Genomic DNA, 17742 nt, shown 5'->3' on the forward strand with positions numbered 1-17742 from the left:
GCTTAAAAATTCTACATGTCAGTGTATCTTCTGCAGCTAAATAGTAAGCATGGCAAGAACAATAACTTATATATATATTAATATATTTTAAAATAAAATGACCCAACAGAGGGGTGTGGATCTCAGTTACTACTTTCATTTCATTCATTCACCTTTAAATTTGTTAACTGTTTTAAAATAATTGACAAAGAAAAATATATAAAGACAATCCCAGGGTCATCCACTCGGGTGTTGGTGATCGGGGCTCAGCTATTCTTCCCTGCTGAAGAGCGGCCCGCCTCTAGTCAGCGGATCCAAGCCTCACCTGGTTTCCTCCCACGCTGTCGCCCACCTGTAAGGACATCTGCGGTTCTTCACCTGCTGGAAACTGCCCTTAACTACCTGCCCTCGATCCACAGCTCTCCTGCCCCCCGCGCTACAAGTAAGGCAAACCCCCATTCTCACTGTTTAATCTCTCGTTGTCACAAACCTCACCATGGTCTAATTCCACTCTCTCTCCCATTTCAGGCACTTTGCCCCACGAGACTCCCGCCGTGAACTTTCACTACTTCATCGTAAATAAACTCACTGCAAACTTGTTGCTGTTGAGTGTCTGCTTTTGGGTCTATTTATGTGACACCAAGTGAAAATATCATCTATGATAAAAGAAAGAAACAAAATATATGTTTACATACAGAAAAAGAAAAATGTGAAACATGTTTTGGAACTTTATTTTTTTTTAGTATTAAGTTTGAAATTTAATATTAAAAGATCAAGATAATTTTTTCCATTTCTTACTTCACTTAACATTTTTTTTTATTATATATAAATGTTTCTGAAACACCATAACAGAGATACAGCAACATCACAGTTCTATTTGTCTGACACAGAAAGATGAACACAATATTAACCCTATTAAACACACAGACGCACAAATGTTCCCAAAATAGTGCTTTAGCTCTTGAGTTGTTACCTGATCAAATAATTGATTGGTTGCTTAACTAGCTTAAAATAAGTTCGAAAAAATCTTTCAAAAAATAAAATTAACTTAATAAATCAGACACAGCAGTGAATTATCAACATATTCTTAGTTGATAAGATTTATGCATTTTCTACTTAATTAAACAAAGACTAAACCAATTTTAGTATTTGGGAAATTTAGATGGATGAGAAGAGCTTTTGCTTACTTCACTTAACCGAGTCTTGATTGAATAAAGTGTTACAAGTTGAACAACTGATTATTTAAACATGAATCAGTGACATAACAGACATCAAGTCTCTCTATTATGAAGTGCTTTGACCTCAAGCACTCTTCAGTTACATGTTGAGCAACGTCTGGGTTGGTTTTGGTCAGATCATCTCATAAGAAATGACAGAAATCCACAGCTGCTGTGGGAAACCTGTTGGCAGAGATCAGTTGTTCTTCTTTTGTGCTAATAGAATTCATCAGAGCTATAAAATCTACAGTGAATAAACCTGGAAGACAGATTTAAAGTTTTGGTCTCAACACCCTCAACATCCCTGTTATATTAGTTTGGTTTCTATAGAGCAAAATATATAGTTCAGTGATTATAAGATTAAATGTTTATCACAACTTCATCAGAATATGTTCAAGTGCAGTGGAGGATGTCATAAGGCCTTGAGGCAATCAGATGTAAAACACAATATTTAGTGTTTTAAGTTATATATAACTATGTATATGCACACGGGTAACTTATCATATGTATAACATGGGTAGATGCACAAGTAATCAGACTTCTAATCTGAAACATTTTTCCAGTTTGTGGATGAGAAAAGTGTGTAATTTTACTTGTATTGTGACCGTAGTGTAGTTGCCACACTGGTAATTTTCATTTGCATGCAGGTCTGATGTGGCTGACTCTCTTGTTTTGTTGGACACATAATCTGCATAAACCAAGTAGTTGGTGAAGTGAAGGGTAAAATGGTAGGTCAAGGGCTGAAGACTGAGGGAGGCTACAGGTCTGGTGATCAAAGGCAGTTGTGGAGGGTGTGATAAACTTTGTCATACTTTTACAGTAATTAATTTACTACAATGCGTTTCTTACTTTGTGAGAACAAAGTGTGAGGTTACAACTGTGAGGTTAGTTTTAAAATCTAGACAATTAGCTGTTCAGTCCAGTTTTCATACATGTCAAAAATGTGATAAAACCAGACTAATCAAACACCTCAAAATTCATCTTGAATACTTTTAAAATTGTAACTGGTAATTTTAATTAGAAGTATGAGGTGAAAATTAACCCCTCCTTTAAGAAAGGACTGCTAATACTGTTGATGTTGCAGGGTGGGATCAAAAGGGCGCCCCTTGGTGGTTTTCAGAGGTTTGGCATTCTGGTGGTTCTACACTACACATTTCAATAAATTGCTGTGCTTATTTCCAATTTCCTTAGTAAAATATAAAGGAATGTGTGGTGGCTTAAGCACACCAGCTGTTGATGTAAACATAAATGTATTCCGGTATTTCAGACAATCCCTTTCCATCAAGAGCCACTTGTTAAAGTGTTTTCTGAAATGTTATTTTGTAATTCTTCTATTGCCTGTGTAACTACCTATCCAGGTACAGGTATTGAAACTCTACAGGTAGCACAAATATGATCAGATAAACCTTGTGATCAACTATAAATGGATTTCATTGAACTAATACCATATGGAGGTAAAGGTATTGCTCCAGGTTACTGACATGTTCTCAGAGTGGGTAAAAGTTGTCCCGTGTAGCTTGGCTGCTTCTGGTGTTACTACAAACCTGGAAAGGTACTTAAAGGCAGTTAATGTAACAAACCAGGATTTATTCACAGGTTAAACCACAGGCACTATCCCCTCATGATAGGTTTAAATGTTCCAAGGACATCTTTGAAGCTGACTCCAAAGTGTATGTAGACACCATGGGTGTCATGGTCCCTGTGCCTCACCAGCTGATCCTGTATTAGGCAACATGTTTTCTCTCTCTCTCTCTCTCTCTCTCTCTCTCTCTCTCTCTCTCACCTGCCAGGGCGGTGCTCATTAAGGGCTCCCGCCCCTGGCCCACGCACCTGCTGCCTATCGGGATGATCGCAAGGCCGATTTAAGACGGCAGCACTGTGTCACTCGTCGCTGGATCGTTGAGCTATCAGCGTCAGTCTCTCAACGATTAGTGAGTTAAACTCCGTAAAGTTGTTTCCGTCTGTTCGTCATTAACCCCCGTCTCTGTGTGCAGATCTACCCCGGACCTTTCCCTGCCTGCCTGTTTCCATGTGGACGAGTGGATTTGTGTTTCCCCAGTGTGGGGAGTGAAGAGAGAGAGCCTTTGGAGTGCGTCTGATTCCTGTCTTTCCCCTCACATACCCCGGAACCCTGGACCCCCCTCCCTCCAGCACATTGTAAATAGTATCACCTGGTGTCGTTGTGTAAATAAACTGATTGTTAACTCTGCAAAGATTCCCGGTCTGCGCCTGAGTCCATTAACTAAAACGTGACAATGGGTCTTTCTCAAGGGGTCACTGATAAGTATAAAGCACACAATTAAATTGCCTCAGAATTGACATCATGGCTGTTCTTTGGGTATGTGATAGACAAGCAACAAATTACAGATTTTATAAACAGAAAATTTCACTAGACATGCACTTAAAGCTGTATGAGAGAAGATTCTAGCAGCCAGTCTGATGATCAAACAGCTCCAAAGTCTGTGCGTGATGTGTGGTGATAGATATAGAAACTTTATTCCTAACAATGCTGCTGCTGCTGCTGATTGTTTTCCACATTAGAAACATTAGCTGATGGATTTACAGATGTCTGACACCAAATGTTTTCCTTAATTGAACAACAATCTCTCATGAATGAGCAGCTTCATTTAAATCAAGTTTTAAGTCTTTCTTTACAGTTAAACCACTAATGGTCATTTATAATTCCAGTTTATGATGTGTTCACTTAAACTGCAGCTCTGTAATCTGTGATGTTTTTGGAACTTTCTTTTTTTTAATATTTTAAAATATTATAATATTATTTTGCATACACATTTTATACTATTAAAAATTCTTAAAAATACTCAAAAGTGTAGAAATGTAATATAAAATTTATGTTTTGGTATGTGGCTGTAACTTTCTTGAACTAATGATCAGTGACGATTTGAAAACACACTAATTGTAAACTGTGTTCAAGGTTATTACTCTGTGTAAATAAATGTCAGAAAATCATTTTGATTTATTTTTCCACAACACAATGTCAGTGTGGAGGACGATAAGACCCAAAGATCCAGCACAGTTTTTCCTCACTAATAGTATACATACAGACTTTTTTATATTCTTAAATGAATATATCCTAGATTTTTTTTCTACACATCACAGTCTGGTATCATGCAGCCACTAAACAGGACAGGAGCAGACTGCAGCGGACTGTACAGGCAGCAGAAAGGATCATCGGCGCCCCCCTGTCCTCCATCCATGACCTGTACCTCTCAAGAACCAGGAAACGGGCAGGGAAAATCATCGCAGACCCCTCACACCCTGGTCACAGACTTTTTGACCTGCTGCCCTCTGGCAGACGGTACAGAAGCCTGCAGACCAGGACCACCCGACATAGGAACAGTGTCTTTCTCCTCGCCATCTCCCTTCTAAACAGTTGACCTGTCTGTAGTATTCATTCCACCTCATTTCATTTCTGTCATCCTGTATTCTATGTATATAAGTTTAGATTGGTTATTTATAGTTGGTTTACACAGCATTGTGTATGTTTGTGTATGTATATGTATGCATGTGTAATGTATATATAGACGTGTGTGTGTGTGTGTGTGTGTGTGTGTGTGTGTGTGTGTGTGTGTGTGTGTGATTTACATTGCTGTGCTTGAGAGTCACCATCTAACAGAGCCATTTTCCTTGTATGTGTCTGCACATATACGTGGCCAATAAACACGATTCTGATTCTGATTCTGATGTCCGACAATATTTTCTTAAGGTGTCGCGGACAAAATAAAACCAGATAATAAAAATGATAAAAACCCTGAAAACCATAAATTTCACACTCGAGCCTCAACTCTCGCGGCCTGATACCAAACAGCCCAGGGGTTGGGGACTGCTGCTTTAGCATACAGGTGAAATCAGATATTTACATACACTTCAGAAAAAAAACAAATACATTTTTTTTCTACATCAAATCAGAGTGAACTTTTTTGTTTTGTTTTAGATCAATAAATAATAACATATTTTTTGTATTTGTGTAATGTCAGAATAAAGACAGAGTTATGGTTTTTTTTATTACTTTCATGCAATAAGTTTATTGTGTCTTCATCAAACAAGACATCAGGAAAAGAACTGTGGACTTCCACATGTGTGGCTCATCTATTGGTGTAATTTCCAGATAACTGAAGGTCCCACATTCATCAATTCAGACAATAATACACAAGTATAAAAAACATGGTAACGTACAACCATCAAACCGCTTGGGAAGGAGACGGAGTCCCAAAGAGGAACATTTTTGGTTTGAAATGTGTGAAACAACGCAGGACATGATGAAAAGTCCTTGTGAAGATGCTGGCTGACACTAGAAAGACAGCGTCACCACCCACAGTAAAACGAGTCCTGTACCACCAGGAGCTGAAAGGTTACTCTGGGAGGAGAAAGCCATTACTTCAAAACCACCATAAAAAAGTTAGACTACAGTTTGCTGCTGCACATGGGGACAAAAATCCTAATTTCTGGAGACATGTCCTGAGGTCTGACCAAACAAAACTGTTTGACTGTAACAATAAACAGCATCTTTGAGGAAAAAGGGACTGCAGAAGGGACTGGTGCATTTCACAAAATAGATGGCATGATGAGAAAAAACAATCATGTGTACATGTTTAAGCAACATCTGAAGACATCAGCCACAATGTTGGAGCTTGGGCGTAAATTGTATATATCCTAGATTCTTTTTTTTTTTTATTATTTCAGACCTTCATATTTGGTGAGTCAATATTGATGTGCATTCCATTCATGAAGAGATTTGAGTCAGCACATTCTGAATGTTTAGAACTGAAAGACAAACCTCATGCTTTTTTTTTTCTCTACCTGATTCTTCAGTTTCTCTGTTGTTTGTTTTACCTGCTGGAGCTGATTGATGATTTCAGTTTTCTTCTCTGACTGCAGCTGAAATGTTACATGAAGAAAGAGCAGAAGGAGGAAATGCTTATGTTTCAGACACAATAATGAATCCAATTAACACAAAAACTGCAACCAAGTGAAACTGTACAGTACCTTTCCAAGCTTGTGTTTTAAAAATATATTTATGTCCAAACTGTTTTTTTTTAATTACTGCATGAATTGAAATGTTTTGCTTATTTTATTATTCAGCATAATGAAATATACAACACACAACCATATAAATTTGCTGCTGTCATAATTTAAATTTGTGCTGTCAATTTTTAATCTGATCAGCAGGAGGAAAGATCATGGGGACAACAGTCAAACCACTTTAGCTCTTCTCTTTTATGTTGTATCTGGGTGAATATCTGTTGTTGATGATATTTTCTCTTTTGTCTTCTCAGTCAGTCAGCAACAACTCAACATGGAGGTTAGAGCTCTCTGCAGTACACTAGTATTAGTGTTTGCTGCACAAGTTCCTTTATTTATTTCTTCTTTTCATGTTTTAATTATTTCAAGTTAAAACTACACTTTTAGTCTAATATACTGTTATTATTTCTTTTGTGTTTTTTCTACCATTGTCTGTGCAGCCATGCTCATATTCATTCTGCTGAGTGCACATGTCCAGGACAGCAGTAAATCGTTTTTCCACAAATTTTTATACTATACAATTTTTTTTAAAATTCTTTTGTCAATTGTATGAATTTCTTGAGGTTTACAATAGAAATGAATGTTTTTGTTTGTATTTTCATTATATCATATTTTTTGCTTTCTTTGTGTTTTTGTTTAGATGCAGGTTTTCACATCACTCCAGACAGACAGCAGCTGTTTCAACTTCTTTTTTTGACTGTGAAGGTCTTGATGGGTCCACTCATTTGCGAAGGATCAGGAATACTGAAGGATTTCTCTAAGCATGTGACATGAAACAGAAATCTGCAAAGTATTGGGGAGACATAATGCAGTAGTGACTCAAGACTTTAATGGGAATCTCAGCAGTATTGAGCATGGCGGGGTGCTACTGGTTATATTTTGGTCATTAGTTTTCTCAACCAGTTAATTTCTAGACAGCCTATAAGGCAATAAAATATATTCTAGCTAAATTTTCCACTACCTTCAGCACTCCGGTGGGAAGTGGCAAAGATCTGGGACAGTCTGCAAGTTTATATTGAGGAGTGCTTTAAGCAACGTGTTATCAAGAAACCCAACAAAACATTAACTGAATTGGTACAACAGTATATTGCAGTATTCAAGTAACCTATCAATCAAACAGTGGAAAATGTTTACATGTGACAAAATTAGGAGAGACAGAAAAATCTCTGTCAACTTTACTGTCACTGGAAAGTTTCTGTAAAAAGTAATTTTATTCAATCTTTGAGAACATGACTGGAAATGAAAACATTTTTCTGTCAGTTGGCTCTGTGATCCTGCAGAGGCCTGTTTTTCCTGGGCTGGAGGGTAACTGTGTGAGTCTGAGCTGCAAAAACAAGAACACATCCTCCCACCTCCTCTCTGATTTTTATAAGGATGGACTTCTCATAGACAACAGAATAACAGGAGATATGGTGAGCCACAGGGTTTCTATATCTGATGAAGGATGGCACAAGTGCAGCATATCTGATGTTGGTGAACCACATCTTAAAACAGTGCTGCCTTCAAAGAGTGCTTTACTCAAATGCAATTATCCTGAGCACTGTTTTAACTGTTACTTTAGGATATTAGCTGTATGATGTTATGATGTTGGATGATGATATCAGGACTTGAAGTGCTCGGCCAGTCATCAATCCAAAGTACAACAACCTGTTGTTTGTTCTACTTTGGATTCAGTGCTCTTGTCTTGATGACGTTAACTATGCTAATTACAAAACACCTCCTGTTCTATAATCTGTGCTAAAGAATGGAAAACAAAAAAATTACGTCTCTAATGCAAATAGTCAACTAGGGAGTGGTCGCTGTGACTTATGTTTTTTAAAAAAAAAAAAATAATAATAATAATCACTTTTCAAAGTAAAACAGAAAAAAGAGATCTTGAGATCTTGTAAGATTTTCTCTTTGTGAAGTTCTCACTCATGTACCTTCAGCTTTAAAACACACAGCAAAGTCTCATCTTTGTCCACAACCTTGCAGTTAAACTACTTTTGTGTTGCACCTCAAAATAGTAAAGACTCCTTTTTAAAGATCTTTTTATTTACATATTTTTAATTCAATAAAACCACAAAATTTTTAACTGACATAAAATGATATGAAAGATATAAAATGTAATAATGCTCTCATTTAATTTATTCCTCAAAAAAGTTACTCTGATTATTTTACATGATCTTGTTTTTAAACAGCATCTGCTCTTCTCCAGTGTTGCTGATGAGGTCGATTTTCACGTCGTCTCCAATGTTCCAGTTGACCATGTTCATCCACAGCAGGTCAGCATCAGTTTTAATTGGCTTGGAGACAGCATCTTGCCGTAACTGTAAATGTAACCAATAAAAAGGTCACAGATGTCCAAGCGAAAAGTAACAATAAGAGAGACTGAACGAAAAATCTAGTAACACAGAGACTCACAAGGAGTCTCTCTCCAGCTTTCAATATAAAGTTTTCTTTAAATTCGTATGTGGCACTTTCTCTGTTGTTGATCTGTAGTTTTAACTTCCAACCTGACATAAGTTTATCCTGTAAAAGGAAAAGAAGAGAATAAAAAAGGGGGAAAATGAATGAGGCAATAATAAAGTTCAGTGTGTGTTAAATCCAAAGTGTTTATAAATGAGTGTGTTACATCCACATAAGTGAAAAGGACCTTTTTAAAATATTTCTGAATACATGGAACACGTTGTTTGTGTTTAGGTAGTACTCATTGTTCATCAGCGTGTAAGCAGCAGTACCTGACTGGAAGTGTTTTTCAGACAGATATAGCTGCCATTTTTCTCGACCTTGACCACAGTGATGTCACCTGTCTTTGAGCTGTGATTGGCTGAGCCGCTCTTATTCTGTTCCTCAAAACTGGTCTGAGATTTCTCAGGATGTGGTTTGCTTTTCTCTGGCTGAGAGAGAGACAACATATGCAGATTAGTGTGTGCGAGAGGGAGAGATGGACAAGATGTTTGAGCCTATGAGAAACAGTGTTTGCTAAACGCAGTGAAAATATTTTGAACATTTAAAAAATTTGATCTCCAGTTTTTATTCACTGTCCAGTTTCTCAAGAAGACAACACGACATTGGGTCTTGTTGTCTTCCTGTTTTTTCTTTAGATAACAGAAAGTAGAGTCTTTGTCTGTGTTTTTAATATAAATCTGTTTTTACACACTGAGTTTGGGTTTTTGTTTTCTTTTTAAGCATTAATAACGTGTAAAATACATGCAAATGTGCTGCATGTTTGTTTGTTTATGGTTGAGGACAGAGCGAGGTCCCAGTAAATAAATGTGTTTGTCCTGAAGTGTTCAAAACAACAGTCTGTGCGTATTTGCCTCCTTCAGCTTGTGTGCATTAGTTTGTTAGTGTTAGGATAAGGTTTCTGTTAATGAATATGAGTCAGCATAATGGAAATGTGGATATTTATCTGTGTGTTTACTTCTCTCTTCATGTTGCTGATCTCTGCATTTTTCTCGTTCAATTGTCGATGAGCCTCTTTCAGTTTTTCATCTGCCTCCTTCAGCTTCTCCTCAGCTGCATGTTGGTTTTTCTTGCACTAACAAACAAACAGATCAACACAAATGTTCAGCCTGAAAAGAACCCCAACATTTTTTTGCATTTTTTAAATGTTTTACTCATGCTCATATTTTTGTTTTAATACATCTTAAAGACATTTAAGGTTTCTTCTGAATTTTGATGATAATTTGATATTATTGCATTTCTATCTTCACTGTGAGCGTGGTTATAGGGGGAGTGATGTCAATCATTAGGAACATAAATGTTTTCAGTGGCCTTTAATTTAGTTGTAGCATATTATCTGTATTTGTCTTTGGTTTGGTAGTGTGTTTGTTCACTTATTTTGCATGAGTTTAGGTTCCTGGTTTCTTTTGAGGTGAAGCATTACAAAAATGAATAGAGGCTTTTTTTTGGAAATGGATCAACTTGGTCTTGACACGGTGAAATTGTGTTTCCTTGTTTCTTCGGCTCTTCCTCAAATTGTAATTCAGTTTTTCATTGGCCCTCTTAAATATCTCGTCATCTGGATGTTGGTTTTGCTCAAGCTGACAGACAAACATATATCAACACAAATGTGAGACTGAACAAAACTATCTGGACTGTTAAACCATAGCAGTCTGAAAACCACTGAGGCACTTGTGTTTTGTTTCAAATCGCTCTTTCTTAAAAGAGCTCGCACAGAGAATCTGACCTCTAACTGACCCTAAACTAAGGTAACTGCATATGAGGGCAAGAATAAAATTTTAAAATCAAACTGAAGACTGACTGAATTAATTTTATTATCTCTCATCTATAAAGTGTCAGTGCTTTTATCAAATGTTCTCTTTAGATTATGACAAAATATGCAAACTTTAACAGTTTTCATTTAAGAAATTAACAGTATGAACCCAGGACTGTGTTGTTGCAACTATGCTAACCACCATCCTGCCTCTATAGCTTAAACATGTTAGTATTATGTAAGGTTTTAATTTAAAAGTGAATACATGTGATTTTCCTTTTTAGTTTTATCTTTTGTGGATTTGTGGAAATATGGCTTTTTAGTTACAGAAGAACTCTGGACTCTTCTTCATGAGAAACTGTGGAGATTAAGAGTGATCAGTTGCTGAGTTTTGGGAAGTGCTCTAGACTTAGAGAAAATATAAAAAGTTCTGTTGTGAGATCCTGCATAACAAACTGCACAATGACACATGACAAAACAAAAGATGTGAATATCAGGACGGCAGAAAAATATCATCTATTCTTATAACAGAAGATGGTAACTATTTCTCTGTCATGTATAATTGCTCTAAAAGATTTATTTCACTGTTAGCTAACCCTGGACATGCTATTCATATATTCTTTTTATTTGTGCCATTTTCATTTTCATTTTCTCTCTTTTCTTTCCACTCACACTCTTTCTTCCCCATATACATGTAATATCCTGATTATTTTTCAAAATTGTCTGTCTGTTCATGTTCTTGTGTTTCTTTCATATCACTCACTGCAATGATGTCCTGTGACATGAGCTTATCTTGCTCTTGGTCTCTTTCAGTTTTGTCACTTTCACAGCGGTTTGCTGTTTCTTGTTCTTTACATGCATCACAGTGAGCTCTCCTGACATCTGTTAAAAGCATAGACAAGATTACAATATGATGTTCTCTTTAGCTAAAATGATAATGCAGCATATAATCATCTCATTTTAAACTAAATTATGAAGTGCATATATTATGCCTTATCTCATAACACACAATGATGTTTAGCTGCTTATAAAAAAATAAGTGTAATTTACACAAATGTGTCTTTCTGTTGCTTCAAAACCTGTTAGAATAACTTGAGATATTAATTTAGACAGCATGGTGAATCAATTTGTATCTTACTTGTTTTGTTTTGTCTCCAGATGAAAAAGACTCCAATCAAGATCAAGATGATGCTTACAGCCAAACTAACAGCCAAACCAATAACAATGGGAGCAGCAGAACTGGATGTGAGCTCAAAGAATTCATCTGAAACAATAAACACAGAATTACATGTTATTTCAACAGATTTTGATTTAGGCTGAAATTAAGCACATCATCAATTTTATAACCGATATTTACCTGGAACATGTCTGTGTGTCTCTCTGCTCTGGTTGGTGTTCCTCTGTTGGACTCTGCAGGTGATGTTGTTGCTGTGTCTCTTCTCCACAGTCACTCTGCTGCTGACAGTATAGAGGCCATCAGGACCTCTGAGGGTCTCTGTAGGTCCAGCAGAGAGGAGGTTTCCCTCACCGTCCAACCACAGCAGCTCAGGCTTTGGGTGCCAACCTTCAGATTTACACTCTAACATCACTCCTGTCTTGTCTCTGTCAATCCCTTCTAAGCTGATGACAGGTGAGGAGACAGCACTCGATGCTGAATGAAATGTCCAATTTAAAATACTGATCACTAATACAAATCAATAAAAATATATTTGCACAAATGTAAAGATAATAATTTAATAATGGATATCTGATACAAACTTCATTCGCACTGCCTCATTTTTTAATGATAATTCAGATTTTCTTTTTTATTTGGTCAATAATCATATAGTAAATATTTTCATATTATAATTATATTTCATTTCCAAGCTTGAGTAACAATCAATAACTCAAAACTGTGTTGATTCAACCTAATTTAACTGCACTTTGTACTCACAATGTATATAATTTGTTCACTTACCGACCACAAGATCAATAAAAACTTCTTCATTCTTGTCTGGGATGTGACATCTGTATCTGCCCTCATCTGCAGGTTTTACTTTGCACAGTTTCAGTGAAATGTTTCCATGTTTCAGCTCATCAGTGAACAATGATGATCGACCTATGTAGGAGGGGTTTTTCATATTTATGAGGTCCTGACCTGCACGCCACAGAAACACAAATCTGGGGTCCAGGTCAGGTCTTGTCCACTCCAAAGTCATCGCAGCAACATTTTCTCCTGGTACCAGGTGACATTGCAAAGGGATGTCTTCTCCAGCTGTTGCAGTAATTGGCTGATTTGGACCAATCAACCGAGACTGACCTGAGAAGAAAAGATCAGATAATTTATTTATTTATGAATGAGAACTTCCAAGAAATCCTGCTGAAAGATTTATTTTCCTTGCTGACATTTTAATTTTCAAAATACTTTAATACTTTACAACAAATATGTTAATTCCTCTGCATATTTGTCATCATGACATGTAATTTAACTATGTCACATTTAGTTATAATGTAGATACATTATTTAAATATAGTTACCAAAATTACATCTCTTAAGAAAAAAAGTAATGAAAAATGTATATGTGCCATTTAAACAAGACAATTTGAGCCACTAATTAAAAACACACACACAAATAATAATTGTGATCTTATATTAGAGGTTACCTACAATAATGTACAAGAAGGACATGCAGAATGCAGTTACTGAGAGAATAAAAGGACAGTCCAGCCATCCGATGAATTATTCAGCTCTGAAATGGAAAAAAAAGAATAATTCAAAGAAATAGTCACTAATAAAACAATAACATATGGCCAAGTCAGTTTCATAATTTCACATTCAATTCGAATGCCCTTGAGGTTTAAGTGACAGTTACTTTTTGGATAATTTTTCTATTATAAATTGTAATTATGAAATGATTGACTAAAATGTATATTATACAACTGTTTCTTTGACATTCTCTGATACCATGTCATAGTTGTTATTTTTGAAAATGAAACCTATAAATTCAGACATTAAAAACATATTTATTTGAAAAATATTGATTAAATAACAATTAGTTAGTCTTCTGACACGCAGAAAATTTCAGCTTTTCCAAGCAGCTATAAACAGAAATTACTTCCAAGTTCTAATGTGTCCCTTAGCCATACATGTAGACCTGGTACTCAGTGCTAGAAGATGTATTAGATGTATTTTGTATGAGATGGTATTTTAGACAAGATATTTGGTAAGATATAAATTAGACATGAAAATTTTTTAAATAAAAATACAACATACCTGCTGCAGTGGCACTCATTTTAAAAGAACACGCAATCTGACTTAGTAAATCATTACTAAGTTAGTGAAACATCCAGGGTGTATATGTGTCTGTAAAATCTTACTCAAGAACCTAGAGCCTGTTGCGAGGTAACTGATTGCTGTTATAAAACAAATAGAACTACATCAAAAATTCAAATGAACAACAAGACTTTTTCTTTGCTGTCTTTCCACCTTATGAGCTCTCATGGAGTTGTTGTTAAGTCTGCTATAATAGTGCAGGGGGCAAAACGGGACTTCTTTTAATGTGTTAGGCAGGTGAATTAACTTGAGGGCTGAAATTGAAAGTTTGAAATAAGAGAACTCTCTGTTGTACAGTTGCTGTTCATTTCTTGTCTTTATTGTAGTGGTGAAAGGTAACATCAACATGATGTAGGTGGAGTACATAGTTAAATTTTATTTGAATTCAGAGCTAAATAAGTGACCTTTAGTTGACTGGTGTGCCAGTGAAAGCTACTTTTAGCAAAAAGCTGGCAGCTGGCCTTTACCTTAATTTGTTTTGCCTCCAGTATTTTTGATCTTGGTTAACTTTTCATTAAATTATTTACAATAATAATATATGGCTGATAATGCTGCATTAAAGTTACAGTACAATCACATTCAGGTACATCTTTAAAATCTGTCCAGAGAAAGTGGAGCACGAATGCAAGTGCCACTCATCATACATTGTCAGATTGGCATACCATATGTGTATCACAAAGTGACAGCTATATTTTTAGGATAACTATACATTGGAGACGAGCAGTATTCCTATCTTCTAATTCACTTAGCATTCCTATTGGGCTTGGTTAGCTTGTGCACTTCGGAGCCAGCTGATAGGCAGGCTGAAGCAAAAACTCGGGTGTGGGAGGAGTTCATTGTCATGGTCCTGGGTCCTTTTGACCCAGCGTTTTGTGTTTTCTATTAGTGTGATTGTTGGTTCTGTTCTTCCTCTGTTTAGTGTTTACTCTGTTTTGCCCATGTGTTCCTGTATCAAGTCCGCGTTTCTTAGTTTGTGTCTGTGGCGAGAATAAGGCATGGCGGGACCACGGAGTGTCTTTCAGAGCCATCTTTATTGACATCTCACCACAACACACCGAGACACACTTGAGTCCCCGTGTTTTAACCTGGCGGGCGTGATTACGGATGCCGTGCAGGTGCGTCCGCCCTCCCTGCACGCCACCGCAGACCACGCCCCACCACACACCCCCATCGCCCGATTGAGGCCGGGGAGTCATCCGGCCGAACCTACTCTGCCACCCCACCAGTTCCCAACCTGGGAACAGAGCAAAGTCCCTTGCGGAGGCCGCCCACACCTCAAATGGCGGTGAGGCATGTCCGGGGGTCGGCCACGCCTCCAGCAGTAGCGGCGAAACTGGTCCGGAGGCCGGCTACCTGGCAAGCCGTCACGACCCCGCCGGCCCCGAGAGGGGCTCACTACCGGGTGCATCTGACGCTCTGGGGCAGGTCGAGCAGGCTCCCCTGGCACGGGGACCGCCATCTCCCCTCTCGGTTTCTCCACCTCTTCCAGCTGGAGCGGCTCGTCCACTGCTGGCTGGAGTGGCTCATCCACCACTGGCGGGAGCGGCTCGTCCACTGCTGGCGGGAGCGGCTCCAGCAGCCCCTGGCGCTGCTCCTCCGTCACCGCTGCCAACGTTACAACTCCCGGCTTTGCCAGCCCCTCCTTCACCAACGCCGCCGCTTTCGGCTCGACCAGCCCCTCGCGCGGCTCCTCACACCTGTGGGGGTGGCGCCCAGGCCCAGAGCAGCGCCGCCAGCTCCCCAATCCGTTCCAGGTGGCGCTCGGACTGGTCCCGCAGCTCTGCCTGCTGGCGACGCACCTCCGGCACCTGCTCCCGCTGGGCGGCCGCCATTTCGGCCACCCTCTGGGCCAACTCCTCCCTTCCGTGGCTCTGATAAGGACCCGCCGTGCCGCCTCCTGGGTTTCGGCACCAATGTGGCGAGAATAAGGCACGGCGGGACCACGGAGTGTCATTCAGAGCCATCTTTATTGACATTTCACCACAACACACCGACACACACCTGAGTCCCCGTGTTTTAACCTGGCGGGCGTGATTACTGATGCCGTGCAGGTGCGTCCGCCCTCCCTGCACGCCACCGCAGACCACGCCCCACCACAGTGTCCTTGCATGTGTAAGTTCCTGTTTTATTGTGAAGCTCTGCGTCTTATGTGAGTGTTTTCTGTGTGTGTCACTGGACTGTGTGTCTAGTGACAATGTTGATTAGGAAAGTTTAGCGGTGCAGCAGAAGAGGACGTAAGCCAAGGCTCACAGGTGGCTTGGCAGGTGGCCGGCATGCAGGACCACACAACGTGCTCACCCCTGGCAGAAACGAAGCAGTTCTAATGTGTAATGCAAGCACGCCGTTGGACGGGATGGAACGGTGACTCCAACATGGGCTAGGAAAGCCCCTCTGGCACGCTGCCCTCCAGCTCAGGCAAATCAGGTCCCTCTGCATGCTGTCTACAGCAGAGAAGAGCAGAGAAGGTTCCTCCCGTGCACAACAACAATAGTAATAAAGTAACTAATTACTTTTGAAAATAATTAATCAGTAAAGTAACCAGATTACTTTCTTTGAGAAGTAATCGATAATTAGTAACTAATTACTATTTTCGAATAACTTGAACAACACTGCTCATGGGTGCCTTTGATACAGTCGATTATAATACTTTACTTAATAGGCTTAAGGTTTTGACTGGTGTTTCTGGCTCAGCCCTTGAATGGCTTTTCTCCTATTTACAGAACAGCTTCTCCTCCAACCCTGCTTGTTTGACCTGTGAGGTCCCTCAGAGTTCCATCCTAGGTTCATTATTATTCTCATTTGACATGCTTCATGAAGCCGGCATCATTTAATCCTTCTCTTTTCTCTGTTTGACCATTTTATGGTAATGACATTTAATTGTACATGTCTTTTAAACCTCACCAGTTGGGTTGTCCAGCTAAGACAGGCTAGGATAGGCAGTTCAACCTACTTCATTGTTTGGATTAGGGTTAGGGTTGTTGCTGGATTAGTGACCAGCTACCAAAAAATTCCCTTGTTTTAAACTCTGACAACACTGTAACCATGATTATAGCTCTACCCGATATACACTCAAGAATGAGTCAAGTGATTGCTCCTTTTTGCTTATCTGCAAAGACAAGTGGTAATAATCTTGGTATAGCATCTGATTACTCCTTGACCTAGGACTCACATATAAAATCGATCTTCCTGTCTCTTTCATTTAAGGAACATTTCTAAATTTCTTTAGTCTTCTCCTCTGAAGTAGAAGACATTATTCATGCATTTGCACTTAAGAGATTATAATGTTATTTTAGTGCCTCTATTCTGAGCGCACTGTAGAGGAATTTCTTTCACTAAGGTATTAATCACATTATTTCATTGTTTTAACATGTCTGACACTCATACTTAAGACAAATGGTAGGGGGTGTAGCAAAGATGTTGGGGAAACAGGAACTCCAGAGGACCAGTCTTTTGTCTCTTGAGGACTCTGGGAAGTAGCAAGGGAGTGTGAACCTTAAGGTGTGAAACAGCTGTGTACTGCCTTTGTTCCTGGAGAAGGTATTTAACTGAGAGGTTGACTTTGGCTCAGTGAGACTCTGCTGACCCTGCCCCGTGGTCATGCAGGGGCTTCACAAGCTTGTTTATATGTTGTGTGCATGGGAATAAAAGAATGTTAGCTACCGCTCACCGCTCGTCTGCAGACTTTATTTAAGTGGGAAAACTTCCACAACAAAATGGCGCTGTGAGCAGGGTGGTCCGTGTGGTCGCTGAACAACGGTTCCGTGGACGGGCTGATCACCCCTGAGGGAAAAGGTACCTTTGTCCTACCAGCTGTTGAAACGAAGGAAATGGAGGAGTCACGGAGCCGTGTGTTTCAGTCACCACCGAGATCATCGATTTTGAGGGGACTTCTGCAGATGGGTGAGTTGTAGCTAACTTTGTATACAGTTATGAGGAGTTTTTTGTCTGGCCGAGGGGGGGAACGCTGGCCGACCCCGGAGTTCGAGTCT

The 17742-nt window shown here is 38.9% G+C and overlaps 2 protein-coding genes across 2 annotated transcripts in view; both read right to left on the reverse strand.

Moving 5' to 3' along the window:
- The window catches only part of LOC146523034 (uncharacterized), a 102260-nt gene that overhangs the window by 16066 nt on the left and 68452 nt on the right, over positions 1 to 17742 (reverse strand). The gene's annotated exons all lie outside the window — the stretch shown is intronic.
- On the reverse strand, positions 7485 to 13366 carry LOC146523036 (butyrophilin subfamily 3 member A2-like). Its single transcript, XM_085154656.1, has 9 exons — positions 13088 to 13366; positions 12398 to 12739; positions 11798 to 12091; positions 11579 to 11704; positions 11204 to 11322; positions 9646 to 9762; positions 8960 to 9118; positions 8643 to 8750; positions 7485 to 8548 (listed from the first exon to the last, which is right to left on the reverse strand). Exons 1-9 carry the CDS (start codon positions 13149 to 13151, stop codon positions 8396 to 8398), a joined length of 1482 nt encoding a protein of 493 aa, XP_085010782.1. The 5' UTR covers positions 13152 to 13366; the 3' UTR covers positions 7485 to 8395.

This window comes from Neolamprologus multifasciatus, chromosome 3, assembly GCF_963576455.1.
Source record: "Neolamprologus multifasciatus chromosome 3, fNeoMul1.2, whole genome shotgun sequence".
Classification (NCBI taxonomy): Eukaryota; Metazoa; Chordata; class Actinopteri; order Cichliformes; family Cichlidae; genus Neolamprologus; species Neolamprologus multifasciatus.

Bases quoted from the DNA above. Each gene is read 5' to 3' on its own strand.
- LOC146523036 (XM_085154656.1), bottom strand. From the start codon at position 13,151: ATGGCTGGACTGTCCTTTTATTCTCTCAGTAACTGCATTCTGCATGTC. The intron at 12,740-13,087 runs GTAGGTAACCTC...TTTTCTTCTCAG, and splicing joins TGTCCTTCTTGTACATTATT to GTCAGTCTCGGTTGATTGGT. The intron at 11,705-11,797 runs GTAAATATCGGT...TTATTGTTTCAG, and splicing joins GACACACAGACATGTTCCAG to ATGAATTCTTTGAGCTCACA.